At 37.8% G+C, this 16,422-nt stretch overlaps 1 protein-coding gene across 1 annotated transcript in view; it reads left to right on the forward strand.

The window, feature by feature from the left end:
• POLR3B (RNA polymerase III subunit B) overlaps positions 1–16,422 on the forward strand; it is a 115,935-nt gene that overhangs the window by 33,192 nt on the left and 66,321 nt on the right. Inside the window, exons 11-12 of the mRNA XM_008527009.2 lie at positions 1,965–2,084; positions 6,418–6,552. Coding sequence (XP_008525231.1) covers positions 1,965–2,084; positions 6,418–6,552 — 255 coding nt within the window. The remainder of the gene's footprint in view (positions 1–1,964; positions 2,085–6,417; positions 6,553–16,422) is intronic.

The following is a 16,422-nucleotide window of genomic DNA, read 5'->3' on the forward strand; positions in this document are numbered from 1 at the left end:
GGTTTAAAATCTGCCTTAAACTAACTTTCTATTTGGTGTGAGGTATGGGTCGAGGTTAGCTTTTTACTTTATGGATCATTTAGTTGTTTCAACACCACTTGTTGAAAAGACTTTCCCTTCTCCGTTGAATTGCTTTGGCATTTTTATAAAAAATCAACTGATATATAATAATGTATAGCTGAAATTTACACAAATTGTTATAAGACAATATGACCTTAATAAAATAACTTTTTTCTTTCCTTTTTCTTTAAATTTTTTTTATTGAGGTTATGATAGTTTACAACCTTGTGAAATTTCAGTCATACCTTATTATTTGTCAGTCAAAATATAGGTGCACCACTTCACCCTTTGTGCCCACCTTCCATCCCTCTTTCCCCTGGTAACCACTAGTCTGTTCTCTTTGTCCATGTATTTGTTTATCTTCCACATATGAATGGAATCATACAGAATTTCTCTTTCTCTATCTGCCTTATTTCACTTAACATAATACCCTCAAGGTCCACCCATGTTGTTGTGAATGGGACGATTTTATGCTTTTTTATGGCTGAGTAGTACTCCATTGTGTATATATACTGTGTCTTCTTTATCCAGTCATCAGTCGATGGGCACTTAGGTTGCTTCCACATCTTGGCTATTGTGAATAATGCTGCAATGAACATAAGGGTGCATGAATCTCTTTGAATTGCTGATTTCAAGTTCTTTGGATAGATACCTAGTAGTGGGATGGCTGGGTCATACGGTATTTCTATTTTTAATTTTTTGAGAAATGTCCATACTGTTTTCCAGAGTGGCTGCACCAGTTTGCATTCCCACCAGCAGTGTATGAGGGTTCCCTTTTCTCCACAGCCTCTCTAATATTTGTTATTTTTTGTCTTGGTTATTTTAGCCATTTTAATGGGTAATAAGGCTAAATCTTAGTGTAATTTTGATTCAAAATAACTTTTAAAAAAAATAAGTTGACCATAAAAGTGTGGGTTTATTTCTGGAGTTTTTATTGTCTTCTATTGATCTATTTGTCTTATCCTCTGCCAGTGTCACACTGTCTTCATTACTGTAGTTTCATCATTGAAATGAGGTGAGGTAAATCCTCCAACTTTTCTGTCTCAAAATTGTTTCAGCTGATCCAGGTCTTTGCATTTCTGTGTAAATTTTAGAATCTAGAATTTTAGAGTCAATTTTTGATTTTTAAAAAGCCTGTCAGGAGTCTAATTAGCAATTATGATGAATCTATTGGTCAGTTTGGAGAGAATTTTAACAGTAAGCCACCTTAACACTATTAAATCTTCCAGTCAATGAAACTTGACATAACTCTCAATTTATATAGGTTTTATTTTCTCTGAGTAATGTTTTGTAGCTTTCAGGATAGAGGTCTTACGTGGTATGATTCCTTTTTGAAGGTAAAAAGTACTACCCCAACATGTTCACTGTGGTCTAGGGTCTCTCTGGGTGGAGGATTGATGGCTGCTTTATATATATTATACTTTTTTATATATTTATGTATAATTATTCTCTAAATTTCCTACAGTATTCATGTAGCAATTTTATAGGAAGAAAACTTTATAAAATAAAAAGGGAACCAGTGTATTGCTATTTTGTCATTGATTCATGACAAATGTTGATTTTTTTTTGCTGAGGAAGATTCGCCCAGAGCTAACATCTGTGCCAGTCTTCCTCTATTTTTTAGTACATGGGCTGCCAGCACAGCGTGGCCGCAAACAGAGTGGTGTAGTTCCACACCCAGGAACTGAACCTGGGCCACTAAAGCAGAGTACGCTGAAGTTAACCACTAGGCCACCAGGGCTGGCCCTTAAATGTTGATTTTTGACTAGTCCCAGTGTAGCTTTCTCTATAACCAGTGTTCTTGTCTTTTTTGCTTGTAGTGTTTAAGTATGGGTAGGTGCTTAATACATTCTCTCTGATGGTGTCCTTCAAACGTTATTATAATATATGCTGTTCTTTTATAGGCGTTAAAATATATAGGGAACAAAGTAAGAAGGCAAAGGATGTGGGGAGGTGGACCAAAGAAAACCAAAATAGAAGAAGCAAGAGAGCTCCTGGCGTCTACCATCCTGACCCATGTGCCAGTGAGTAACCCCTTTACAACTGTGAATAATGGTCATTGTGGGGTGCGTGCGTTTCTGTTCAAGAATTTTGAATACATGTTTACATTATTTAAAGTCTAGTTCCTTAAGAAAAGGGAATCCTAGAGAGGGCTGGACTGCCCCCCGCAAATAATCTTCATGATCAATAATTTGTCTGCACTCAGAGAAGCTTCCTGTATTGCATCTTCATCTGATTCTCTTTGTTCTGTCGTGGTTCTTCTTTCAATCTAAAATTATAATTTTTTTATATTTGTACATATATTAGCGCCACTCCTAGATTTCATGGTTTCGAAGGACAGAGATGGTATCTTAGATGTTTTTAAGTAAGCTTACAGTGCCTTGCCCGTATGGACGCTTTTTTTTATTGTGGTAAAATATACATAAAATGAAATTTACTGTGTTTAAGTGTAGCGTTCTGTGGCATTAGGTGCATTCTCATTGTTGTGTTACCATCACTACCGTAGATGCTTGTTAAAATACTGGATGGGTTCGTCTCCTACACCTTGGATTCTGGAGTTCACGTTGTCCAGCCTCCGTCACTTGCTGTGAAGATGCTCAGGTCCAGACAAGCTAGATGACTTGCCTTGTCACTCAGCTGCTTAGTGGTCAGCGAGAGGGTTAGAATCTTATCTTCTGACCCTTGAACCAGTGCTTAATGTTTATTTTTTATTAACTTGAAACAGTTGGGCCATGTTGGCAAGAGCCATCCTTCCCCCACTCCCATTTAATAGATATGCTACTCTTTCTAAGTCATACAATTATTTGTTAGACTATCTTGTCAATCAAATAGCTGGTTAATGATAAGTTACCATGTGTTCTATTCATGAATGATTTAGTTCAGGGATTGCAAACTCTACCTTCAGGGGCTGATTATAAATAATGAGAACTGGTGAGATCTGTGGAAGTGGTCAGTGACCACCTAAAAGCATTCAGATTCAGTTTTCTTATTTTGGAACACCTTATTAGCCAAATAATGGGGGTCTCTGCCTCTGCCCTTTGGCTGCTGTTTGTTTGTGTGTATCCTTGATCTAATTCAAAGAATTAGAAAGTCTTAATGTTAAAGCTGGGTCTGAACCGAATTTTCAACTTTTTTGGATGATTGGAAAAACAGTTTGAAACTCAAAATAGCAAAAATGAGTAGCGGAAATAAGAAGGGCTTTGGAGCCAGGGAGATAGGAGTTCAAATCCTGCTTTCTTGCTCCTAGATGATTTTCTTTGGGCAAATCTTATCTTTTCTAAGCTTCAGTTTTCTCATCTGTGCAGTGAAACCAATACTACTTCCTGACAGAGTTGTCGTGATGATTCAGTGACACGATGTACACAAAGCTCATGGCTTCCCAGCTCCCCACGATGGCCAAAGAGTCTCTCTTAGGGTCTCACTTACCTTTGTGTGATAACTGAGGAGAACTTTTGATTAATTAAAGAGCCTAGCTGATAAAATGCTGGCTAAAATGACATTTATTTACTTAAATTGATAAAGCTAAACACGGGCACTTTTATGTGGTTGCAGCAGGCCTAAACTACCATTTTAAAAGTTTTGTTGTACATAATTCAGTGAGAAGTAAAGCCAGAGTAGATAAACCAAGAAAAAGACCTTCATTTTCCAGAATGGTTTAGGACAGTATTTACCTAAGTGTAATATTGGAGATGATTTTAGGTAATACAGGAACATTTTTATTTAAATAATTATATATTACTAGAGAAAATACAACTAGCCTATAAAATCCATTTTGTGGTATTTGGAATCTTATGGTGTTATTGTGAAGGAGGAAGCTTACTTAAAAATGAGCTGTTTAAAATTGATTAAAAATATAGAAAGCCAATAATAATTTAAGTGTTAAGGAGATAGGACAATAATCATGATGTTGGGACCTGAATGACTGACATTTAGAAAGCACTGGTTTGGAGGTGTCTGCGTTAAGGGAGAAAGATGGGCAGGTACTCGCAGCCCCCAGCACTTGTACTTGAGGGTGACCTGCAGAGGCTTTGGCTTGGAACCCCAGCCTCTCAGTTCCTCGGAGGCAGTTGATCTCAAAGTGCATTTTTCAGACGAGTGGTATCAGCATCACCTGGGAACTCATTAGAAGTTCCTAGCCTCTCCTTGAGGCCGCCTGAACCAGACGCTCGGGGGCTGGGGCCCCGCAGTCTGTTCTAACAAGCTTCCAGGGATTCTGATGCTCAGTAAAGTTTGGAAACCACTGCCTAAGGATTTCCCCAGGATGCCTAAGACCTCTCTTTCCTCTAAGGTAATATTAAAAGGACTCAGAGTTTTGGTGACAAAATTCGGTTTCAGTGTTCCAGGCTCATTTGATGGGTCTTCTTTCTCTCCCTCTTTCAGGTAATCCACAGATTGACATCCCACAAAGGGACATCTGAACTATTATTGGCCTTCTACCAAAAAGTGCTGTCAGCCACTAGATTAGAGAGTTTCTATTCTCCGCATCAGTGGGATCAGAAAAATGGGAAAAGTATTAACTCACTTTTTTCAGTTTAGACCTAGAGTTTACTTTTCAGCATATAGTAGTTAAAAAAGAGGGGTAAAATGAATGACGGTTCAAGTGCCTTATAAAGTTCAGCAGGATAGCTGCCATAAATACCCACATTTATTTCTGCTTATAAATGTCTTGGGAGAATCTACCAGTATTTACGCAAAGTGAAATTGTGAAATGGACTTTGTTAAAAGTCGAAAATTTGGTTATGAAAGTTTGCTTCATTTTTTCCATTAACAAGAAAGATAAATACAACTAAAAGAGTTACGTGTTTAATGTAGCTTGCCACATTAAGATCAGAAAAAAAGCAAATTAGGTGTATCTGAATGGAGGTAAACATCAATGAGAATGTAAATTACTTAAAGCTGCCTAGAGACTGGGTTTTTCTGCTCAGTGTTGTGGTAATTGTTGTTATGGTGTGAGTTTTTTTTTTTTTTTTTTGAGGATGGACAAGAGGCTTTTCTTTTTAAAGACCTAAATTTGTTCCAACCTGTCTTATTGATGTAATTGTTTTGCGAGTACAAGATGACAACCTAGCTTTTAGGGCTACTTTTTCTTTTGCCACATTCCAGAGTTAACACGTTTCTTTAAACACATTCCGAAGTTCTCAGTAATAGAAAGGGAAGAAATTGACGTAGAGAAGAAATGGAGCTTCCTTTGAAGGAGAATGAACTTTTTGAAATATGTACAGAATTTCTGACATCCTGTATTATTTAGTGTAATTCCTTAACAGCAACAACAAACCGTGTGAAGGAGAAGGGTTCCTGTTGTTCTTTTAAATCAAGATCCCCTGAATTGATCTGTCACAGTGATACGGTTGATAGGGTCTCACTGGCATCTTACTCAATGATTAAGGAAAGTAAAACGGAAATTTTATAGTATGAATCTTCTATAGAAAAGCCTGTAAAATATTCTTTAGAACTGGCAGAAGCTTAGGCCATACTCTCAGACCTCATCATTTTGGATGTGTAGAAAGAATTTAGTTACCTAAGGGTTTTGTCTCCCCAAACAAACCAGTGCAATTATTTAACCAGTTCTGATTTAACTTACTGATTGGGCCAGATTCATTAATGTGGATTTCAGGATTTGAGAAGATTGAATAGAATATTTGTAGCAAATCCGTTCATCAGTCCACTCATCCTTTCAATAGATATATGTTGAGTGCCAGACAATTTTTTAGTACTATTCCTGTTACCTATTGGTGTATAGCAAACATTTCCAAAACTTTAATGGCTTAAGATAACTGTTTATTGCTATCTGTCATGGTTCTGTGGTTTGACTGGGCTCACTAGTGGTGGAAGGGAGTTCTCATCGGGTTGCAGACAGATAGCAGCTGAGACTGGAGTCATCCAAAGGCTCACCCGGGCTGGATGTCCAAGGTGGCTTCTTCATCATGTCTGTGGCTCTTCAGTGTTTTCCAAGTAGGCCCTCTCTTCCCAGACGTCCTGGGAGTGTCCTGGACGTCTCACATGGTGCTTCAGTAGTTTAAGAGAAGGGAAGTGGAGCCTGCTAGTTTATAGGCCAACCCAAAATGGGTGATGGACTCTACCTCTTAATGAAGGAGCGGCATGAAACATATAGGGAGGGAAGGAGTTGATCATGGTCATCTTTGAAGAAAAGCTACCATAGGTAGTGAGTACAAAGATGAAAAGTCACCATCTCAGCTCTCAGGAAGTTTATAGACTAATTGAATTATTTTGAATAGGTAGGATCATAACAATTCATTATTTTCTTATTTAAATATTATAACAATGGTTCTTTTCTGGAGTCACCTTAAATTTTCATGTGCATTGTCTCAAAAATCTTCTCTAATTTCTGAATTACAGGTTAAAGAATTCAATTTCCGAGCGAAATGTATCTATACTGCAGTGATGGTGCGAAGAGTAATTCTGGCCCAAGGAGATAATAAAGTTGACGACAGAGACTATTATGGTAACAAGCGATTGGAGTTGGCAGGACAGGTGATTTAATTATTTCCTGTTGGAAATCTTCTTTTATTTGATAAAAATTAATTTGATATTCACTTTAGATAGAAGGAAGAGAGTTGAATGGAATATAGGTTGCATATATTTGAAGCATAAATATTTCACACATAACTTACTATCTCTTTGTCTTGAGTTTCTTTGACTATGAAAACTCTGTCTTAATTTTTTGTTAATAGTATGTTACCTGTATTATATCTTTGTTGAGATGTTTACCCTCATTTTGCATAATGTAGGAAGTGAAGTATGACTTTAAGTAATATCAGTTCTTCAATTAACAAATATTTATTAAACACCTATCATGTGCCAGGCAGAATCCTAGGAACTTGGTACATAGTGGGAATAAGAGATTCAAAGGTCCCTTTTCTCTTAGAACTTATAGTCTAGTGAGATAGGCAATAAACAAGTAAACAATCCCCCCACTTTTTTTGGTGACATGTAGCAGTGGGTTAGTGAGGATGTCTCTAATCTCGTTTTAAGTCTTAGCTGATAAATTCTATCTTATTTTGAGAGCATGTATCCCTTTCACCTGGGTAGCAAGTGTCTAAAAGTCTTTGAAACTTCATATTTCAGCATTTAAGTCAGAAATTACCTTTCAATCAAAGAGCTAGAACGTAGACCTGGCTGCTTTTGGTATTTTCTCTTTATTTTTGGTTTTAGAGAAGTGCCTTGGTGCAATGGTCTCTGTTGATGACCTACTTAGGGTTCACTCAGTTCTTAAATCTGTACATTTATTTCTTTCACCAAATTTGGGAAATGTTTGGGCTTTACTACTTCAAGTATCTTTTTTGTACTATATTCTCTTCTCCTTCTGACTCAAATTATACTGTTATACTTTTTGCTATTAAGGCTCTGTTCATTTTTTTTTTTAAATTTTGTTCTCTTCCTTAGGTTGGATAATTTCTATTGGTCTACTTTCAGGTTCACTTTTTCTTATGTCATTTCTAATATGCTCTTACACTCATCCAGTTAATTTTTTTAGTTTAGATATTATATTTTGCAGTTCTAGAAATTTCATTTGGGTGTTTTTTATATCTTCTGTTTCTCTTCTGAGATTTGCTGTTTGTTGATTCATCACAATCATATTTTTATTTAGATCCTTAATTTTAATAGCTGCTTTAGATTCCTGGTCTGCTGATTCCAACATCTCAGTCATCTTTGGATCAGTCTCTTGATTAGCTTTTCTCTTGCGTATAGGTCATTTTTTCCTATTTCTTCATGTGTCTAGTAATCTTGAATTGTATCCAGATGGACATCATGACTGATGAGTTGTAGGGACTCTGGATTCTGTTTTATTCCTCTGAAGAATGTTCTGTTCTTTTTGCCTGTTTTAAGGCAGTTAACTTCCTGTCTCCTTGCAGCAAGTAGCTGAAACTCTTTAGTTCTTTCAGTCATAGCTGGGCTGCAAGATGCTCCTTTTGCCATTCTCGTGGTGGTCTTCCCAATTTAAACAAGTATTTTTAATTAAAAAAAATAATGTAACAATAAATTAAACATTATAAAATAGCAGATATGTTAAAATAAAATCAAAATATATGGTAAAAATGGTTTTTAAAAATAATGTATAGTAAAAATATTTCAAACAATTATAAGTTACCTGACCCAGTCCCCAGGTTCCTCTCCCCAGTAACAGTCACTTTTCCTTTTCTCTCCTCTGTCCTTCCAGAGACACCCTATGCATATACAAATATCTTTATCAACTGGCATTTTGAAGCTATACCGTTGGAAACTCTTGGCTTGCAGACATTCAGGCCTATGTGTGAATTTATGCTAACTGTTGTGGCCCTTTGTCTGGGTCCTTTGTCAGGGGTGAGTTTGGAGTCAGGCTTTGTAATTTTAGAACAAATCATATAAAGGATTGATTTGTCCTCGTTGGTACGAAAGAAATATTCAAAGCAGTATGTCTGTGAATGTCACTTGGCCATTACAGGGATGCCGCAGAGATATTGTGGTTTGGGTTCTAGACCACTGCAGTAAAGCAAGTCACACAAATTTTTTGGTTTCCCAGTGCGTATAAAAGTTATGTTTACATTATACTGTAGTCTTTTAAGTGTGCAATAGCATTATGTTTCAAAAAACAATGTACACACCTTAATTAAAAAATGCTTCATTGCTAAAAAATGCTAACCATCGTCCGAGCCTTCAGCAAGTCATAAGCCGTTTGCTGGTGGAGGGTCTTGTAAAAAACACAGTATCTGTGAGGCACAGTGAAGCGAAGTGCAGTGAAATGAGATCTGCCTGTACGGCCAAGGCCTCTTACTTAAGGGGGGATTTAATCAGTTAAAGGTGTGTGTTGCTACAGAAATTGACATATGCCTGTTTTTGTGTATGTGCTTTTCAGTTATGAAATATTTCATGCATACAAGACTGTATAAATGTGTATGTGTGTTTGGATATTAAGACTCATAAAGCAAATATTTACATGTCCCAAATCAACTTGAGTGACCACAGCAGTGTATGTTGGAATCTTCCATGCACCTTCTCTGATCCTTAGCTGCCCCTGCCATCTGTCTCTTCTTGAGGCTCTGACCAGGTGCCTGCCTATTCACCTGGTGCAAAGCATCTCCAACACACCCTGAGCATTTCCTGTAAGGTTGGGTCCAAACACAGGTCCATTTCCCAGGAGCATCCCTCAGCAGGCCTGAGCTTCAGATGTGGATTTCGAGGTTTTTAAAGCATGAACTCTTACTCAGAATCCCAATATTAAAGCATGAAAGCTTCTCTGGTTGAGGGGGGCTGTAAGGGCTTTTAATCTGCCTGCTTGCCCTTCCCCTGAAACTCTGCTGTGGAATTCGTAAACACGGTTTGCTCTATACAATGAACTGTAGACTCTTTAGCAGGGCTTGTGGGGTCCTTGATGATCTTGCTCCTGTGTGCCTTTCCAGCCTCATCTCATGCCAGTGCGAGCCACTTACATCTTCCCAACCACACCATGATGCTCTTTCATCCTTCCATGCCTTTGAGTCATGCCTTCTACCTAAGTTGCCCCTCCCTCATCCCTTAAACGCCCCTCACCTTCCCCTTAATGAGGAGCTCCTACCCATTCATCATTCTTTAAGTCGCTCTCTCTGAAGCCATCCGTGAACCCCATGAGTAGTTAGTTGCTCTGTCTTCCCAATGCCACTGGTACTTTGTTCAAGTCTTTATTGGCATGCTGAATTACTGTATAATTCTTGACCCACGTGCTTCTCTCCCCCTTTAGACTGTAAGCTCATTGAGGTAGGAACCATCTGTATTCATCTCTCTATCCCCAGATAAAGTACTATGCACCAGAGACACAGTGGTGAATGAGCCTTGGTGAAGCTTCTGCTCTCGAGTACATTTTGGTAGGAGAGACAAACAATGAACAAGTGAACAGTAAATAAATGTGATAATATTAGATGGTCCTACGAGTTTAAGGAAAACCAAAAGTTAGGTTCGTGTTAGGGCGTTGGGGTGTTGGTGGAGGTAAGGGGTGTTACTTTTGTCAGGATGGTCACAAAAGATCTCTTTGCAAAGGTGATACATTTTAAACTGAGCCCTCAGACATTCTGTCTGAGACTTTGATGAGGAGAAGCGGGTCTCACATAACGTCGGGAACTGCTGTCCAGCAAGAGACGCACACAAGCACATACGTCCCCAGGCAGGTGCTGGACTGGAGGAACTGGAAGAGGGTCGGTGTGGCTGGAGGGCCTGAGGTGTGGGGGTGCTGAGAGAGGAAGTGGAGATCTAGTGTGTAGGTCTCAGAAAGGGTTTTGGATTTCATTTCACATGCAGTGGAAAACCACTGGAGAGTTTTACTCAGGGAAGTGACGTGATCCGATTTTCAGTTTAGAAAGATCTGAGCTGGAGATAAATAGGACAGGAATGGACCCGTTAGGAGGCTGTGGCAATATTCCAGATGACAGATGATCATGGCTAGGGTGATAGCAGATATTACCACAACTGAAATTTAAAAACTAGAATTAAAAAATGGTAGCAATGTAGATTTTGGGGAAAAGTTTGTGTCTTAACTACTGGGGATGTTCTGTTTGGTTAATGGCTGATGCCAGCTGGTGGGTTTTTGGCCACTTTCAGATTGATCACTCTTCAGGGGATTATGGGTATCCTCACTACCATCAATCTCAATTTTTACAGTTTCTTACTTGGAAAAAAACATGCTGTTAAATGAGTCCATTAAAAAAACATTAGTTGTTTAGAGGAATAAGGAGTGGAGTCGGGAGAGGGGAGAGGAGTGGAGAGACTATCCTGTTGCTTAAAAAATTAGAATTAGAAAGAGTGTTCCCATGTGCAAGAAAACATCGCTTTATAAACAATGTAAAGACATAAAAGGCATTGTGTTGGCAAAAATGTGTAAAAACAATAGCTGCTAATTTCACACCCCATGGGATGAGAGAGTATAAATGTGCTTCAGCTTTAGATAACAGAGCTGTATCCCATGGCCAAGCAGGTTCACAGAGCTTTCCCTCAGTCTTACTGCCACCAGAGGGCTGGCAGGCCAGCCGCCAGTAGAGGTGTTAGCAAAACCTACCGATTTCAGGCTTAATCTTTTCACCTACCTTTTCTTTTTCGGTAATGTGTTCATTATTTGCTGAGCATTACTCTATTCTTTGTCCGCAAATTTTTTGTTTCTAATGCAGCTTGCTTTGTATGGGTGAGATATGGAACGGCACCAAAAATCCGGCACCCTGGAAAGCCAGGGATTTCCACCCTGTGACAAAAGAATGCCGTCTTGACTTCAGAGATTGCCTAATCCCAGCTGTTTTGATAATGTAATTAAGGCTGCCTAATGTCTTTAATTTTGCAACCAGTTTGTGTGAAAAGGAGAATTTGGCACTCTGAAGGCTTAAACACTAAATAGCAATCTCAGGACGCCTAATTAGAATTCTCTGACATTAAGCTAATTGGCGAAACTGTATTTCAGCAGCTTAACTTCTTTATTAATTTTTTTAGCATTTTCATTGAAAATCAATTGATGAGCTGTCAGCATTTTTTCCTTAAATATAATTTGCTCTTTAGTACTCCTGTCTTAAGCAGGCTAAAAGGCCTCGTACTGGTGATGAAAGGTATTGAATATTATCACCAGCATTCCATCCCTTTTCATCATTTCACTCTTGACCTAAATAATGTGGTTTATTGTGTATCTTGGCCATGTAGTTTCTCACTGCTCTGTGAACTGGAGAACATTATTTTTCTTAAAGTGAAAATTTAGGGGGGAGAAATGTACTAATGAGGCAGTAGCTCTGTGGGGTGTGTTCTTACTTTTTACTTGTTTAGTATTTGTGTTTAACCAGGGGCTGCAATAAATTCAACTGGGATCTAAAGAACTTTGTCATAATTTGAGACACAGCAGTCTAAGAGTGAGGAACTAATTAAAACAGAGCTGTGCTTTTGTGGTTTAGGTGAAGGGCCTTTGCTTCTGTTCAGGATGCTTGTTCAAGTTCCTTTCGCCAGTGTCCACAGGAAGATGCTGCGATGGGCTTCTTCGTCCCTCCCACCCCCCTGCACCTGCTTCCAGTGCCATATTCCTTCTTTCCGTGAGCGGAACTGCTGGGTCTGAGTGGAAGGAAGGAGTAAGCTCTCAGAGGAGGAAGGTTTCTTTTTAGAACACTTCTGCTTGGTGAATTCAAGTCCAGGATCCTGCCTTTCCTATCTGCAGAGTAGAAGAGTGGAAGGACATGTCTGACTTAAGGAGAAAAGTGTAAAATCAAATTCCGCTTAGGAAATCCTTTCTTCTCTAGTGGCTTGGAAGGTTTCATTGAATCTCAGAATTCATCCTTAAGTAAATAATTAGTATGAATATAATGCCCCTACCTCTCCAATGTTACTTTACTATTTTGTTAGGTAATTAGACTATAAATATATCAAACTTGTTTCTTCTTCTGTAAAGGAAAGAAAAAACCTTAGAGAAAAAAGAACTAATAGAATTAATTTTGTAGGGGAATCTAAGTATTTGTCATGTCTGTTATATTTGATTGTTGAAGAATTTGCCTGCTATTTATTTGTAGTAAGCCACCTATTTACTTCTGGTCATCTGTTCCTGCATTGCATGCTGTCCCAAAGTAGTGTTTGAAAACAATAACCATTTCATTAAACCTCACAATTCAGGAATTCAGGCAGGACTAGGCCGTTTCATGTGGTCAGTTGGTAGTATTCTGCTAGAGGGTAGTGGGGCGGGTTGACACGCTGGTCTTAGCTAGGACCCGCCCTTTCCAGTGCTGTGGCATCAGAGTGGCTCAGGACTCCGAGTGAGTGTTTCCAATGAATAAGATGGCACCTGCGTGGCCTTAATGACGTAGTATTAAAAATCACAGCTTCCCTTAACTTTATTGGATAAAGCAGTCAACAACCTCCGCCCACATTTGTGGCAGTGGGAGGACATGGGCCACACCTCTCAATGTGTAGTTCAGGGGTCAGCCAGAGCTTTGGGCAAAGTTTATACGCATAACTTGGAGATTTTCTCCCTGTGGTTCTCTCCTTTCTGTGAATTTCCCCTAACTTTCCAGCTACTGTGGTGGCTCAGATCTTTTCCCTCTGGTTCTTCAATGCAGCAAGGCTGTGGATCTCTGAGTTTTAGCTTGGACTATAAGCTTGGATGTAGCTTGGACCCTGCTTACCAATGTGGCCTACCTTTCCTTGAAAAGCATTGGAAACAGGAAATGCACCCGGAGCCATTCGCTCTTGATAAGTGTTGGCTTCATCCAGTTTCTGCCTGCTTTTCGACACTCTCCAGTGCCTTTAGATAGTTTTAATGTTTTGTCTAGAGCTTATAGTTATTATCAGCAGGCTAGTCCATCTCAGAGGAGCTGCTCCACCAATTCAGGAACAGACCATCCTAGTCTGTTGTTATGACTTCCTATTCCATTCCATTGATTTGGCTTCCATGATTACACTGTTTTAGATATGTCACCATAGTTTAATATTGAATTTTTATTATGTAATTTTTGACGTAAAAAATAAAAAATTGTACATATACGTAAGTTATGAAGGGTACAAGTAAAATCAACACCCTCAAATCCACTACCCAACTTAAGTAATTCTTAATAATTGACCATCATCAGTACCGTTCATTTACCTAAGTATTTCTTCCTTACTCCATTCTTCTTTTCCCCCCCACTATCCTGAATTTTTGGTCTTATTTTTTTACTGCATCATTTAAATTTTAATTTTAAAGTTTTAAGATATTTTATTACAGTATGTTTTGCTTATTTTTGAACTTTATAAAAGTAGGTTCATACCACACACATTTTTCTGCAACTTTTTTCTTTACCCAACATTGTCTTTAAGATTCTTCTATATTGTTGCATGTAGTTCAGTTTTATCTTTGTATTTCATTGTGGGAAGATATGATATAAATGATAAATATTACTTTATTCATTCAGATCAAGGACTTTGTATAGTTTCCCTTTTTTTAAATACTAACGTTCTTATTCATAACTTCTGGTGCCCATATGCAAGACTTGCTACGATTAGGATTGCCTAGTCACGGAGTCAGGTTCAATCTTCAGCCTGACTGGAGAATGTCAAGCTAGTTCCCACGTCTTTGTACATTGCGTTGTATATGAGTTCCTGATGGTCTCCCTCCTAGGACTTAGTATGAGACTTTTACATTTTTGTCTATTTACTGGGTGTAAAGTGGTGTCTCCTTGTGATCTTAATTTTCATTTCCTTCATTTCTAATGAGGTTGAGCCTCTTTTTCATACGCTTATTGACCATATCGTTTTTTTCTTTGAAATTATTTTTAGGTTGTTTGCATTTTCCATATTGATTTCAAGATTTTTTTTGTATGTTTTAGATCCTGATTTTTTGTCAGTTTATGTGTGTTATTGATACCTTCTCCCAATCTGGAGTATTATTTTTTTTAAACTTTATGGGATCTTTTAATGTCTAGAAGTTTATAATTTTAATTATGATCAATTTTGTCAACCCTTTCTTCTTTTTAATAGTGCTCTTTATATTTTAAATTTATGCCTTTGATATTTGTTCTTTAGCCTCTTGGAATGGATTTTGTGCGTGGAATGAAGTAAGGAATCTAATTTCATTGGTTTCCCAAATAACCAGTTGTCCCAGCACCGTTTATTATATAGCCTTTCATTTCCTCACTGCCCTGAAATGCCACCTCTGTCATATAACACGTTTTAATATGTGCGTGGGTTTATTTCTTGACTCTCTCTTCTATCCATTGGTCAGTTTGTCTGTGCATTCATTAGTCCATTCACCTTATTGTCTTGGCTGTGTTACCGTCTTCCATATGAATTTTAGAATGTCTGTCAATTTTCATTAAAATCTTCTAGCGATTTTGATTGGAGTTGCATAGGAATTGTAGATCAGTTTGGAGAAAATTAATAATCTTAAAATATGTTGTCCTCTTATGCATGAATATTTTCGTCTCTTCATTTAGTTAGATTTTCTTTGATGTGGTTCACTAAGAATTTATAATTTTCTCCATGAAGATCTTGCACCTCTCTTGTTATGTTTGCTTCTAAATACTGCAGGGGTTTTTCTGGCAGATTTCTTTTTCTTGAGGTTATGATAGTTTACAGCCTTGTGAAATTTCAGTTGTACATTATTATTTGTTAGTCACTATATATATGTGCCCCTTCACGCATTGTGCCCACACTGCACTTCCCTTCCCCCTGGTAACCACTAAATAGTTCTCTTTGTACATGTGTTTATCTTCCACATATGAGTGGGATCATATGAAGTTTGTCTGTCTCTATCTGGCTTATTTCGCTTAACATAATACCCTCAAGGTCCCATCCATGTGGTTGCAAATGGGACGATTTTGTCATGCTTTATGGCTGAGTAGTATTCTGTTGTATATATGTACACCACATCTTCTTTATCCAATCATTAGTTGATGGGCACTTGGGTTGCTTCCACATCTTGGCTCTTGTGAATAATGCTACAGTGAACATAGGGGTGCATAAATCTCTTTGTATTGTTGATTTCAAGTTCTTTGGATAGATACCCAGTAGTGGGACGGCTGGGTCATCTGGTATTTCTATTTTTAATTTTTTGAGAAATGTCCATACTGTTTTCCATGGTGGCTGCACAAGTTTGCATTCCCAGCAGCAGTGTATGAGGATTCCCTTTTCTCTACAACCTCTCCAACATTTGTTATTTTTTGTCATGGTTGTTATAGCCATTCTAACAGGTGTAAGGTGATATCTTAGTATAGTTTTGATTTACTTTTCCCTGATGATCAGTGATGTTGAGCGAGATATTTTTAATAAAAATATTAAAAAGAAAAATTTCAAACATATACGAAAATAAAATAGTAAAATTAGCTCCCATGTATCCATCACCAACTTCAATTATTATCAGTAGAGGTCAATTTTGTTTTGTCTGTACCCTCTTCAGCTCTCTCCAGTTCTGCAGATGAGGTTGCTTAAACAAATCGAAGCCGTCAAATCAGATCATTTCAATATCTCAGATATCAAATCACATTCTGTAAATACTTAAAAATGTGTCTCTAGAACATAGGACTTTAAAAAAATCGTAACACCATTTTCACACCTAAAATTTTTAAAGAATAATTGTTTAATATCATCAAGGATTCATTAAGTGTTCAAGTTTCTCTGATTTTCTTATAAATATTCTTGTTTATGGTAGGATTGTTGAAATAGGGATCCAAACATATCTCACATATTGCATTCGGCTGATAGGTCTTTTAAATTCCTCTTGTTTTATAGGTTTTCTGTGTGTGTGTGTCTGTGTGTGTTCTTAAAAAAACTAGACCTTTTGTCCTAAAGAATTTCCCACATCCTGGGTTTTGCTTATGGTACCCCCATGGTGTCTTTAACATATATATTCCCCTATAGTCCTCTCTCCTCTAAATTTCTTGTAAACTGGGAGTTAAATTCAGG

This window comes from Equus przewalskii, chromosome 29 (genome assembly GCF_037783145.1).
Source record: "Equus przewalskii isolate Varuska chromosome 29, EquPr2, whole genome shotgun sequence".
In the NCBI taxonomy this organism is placed as follows: domain Eukaryota; kingdom Metazoa; phylum Chordata; class Mammalia; order Perissodactyla; family Equidae; genus Equus; species Equus przewalskii.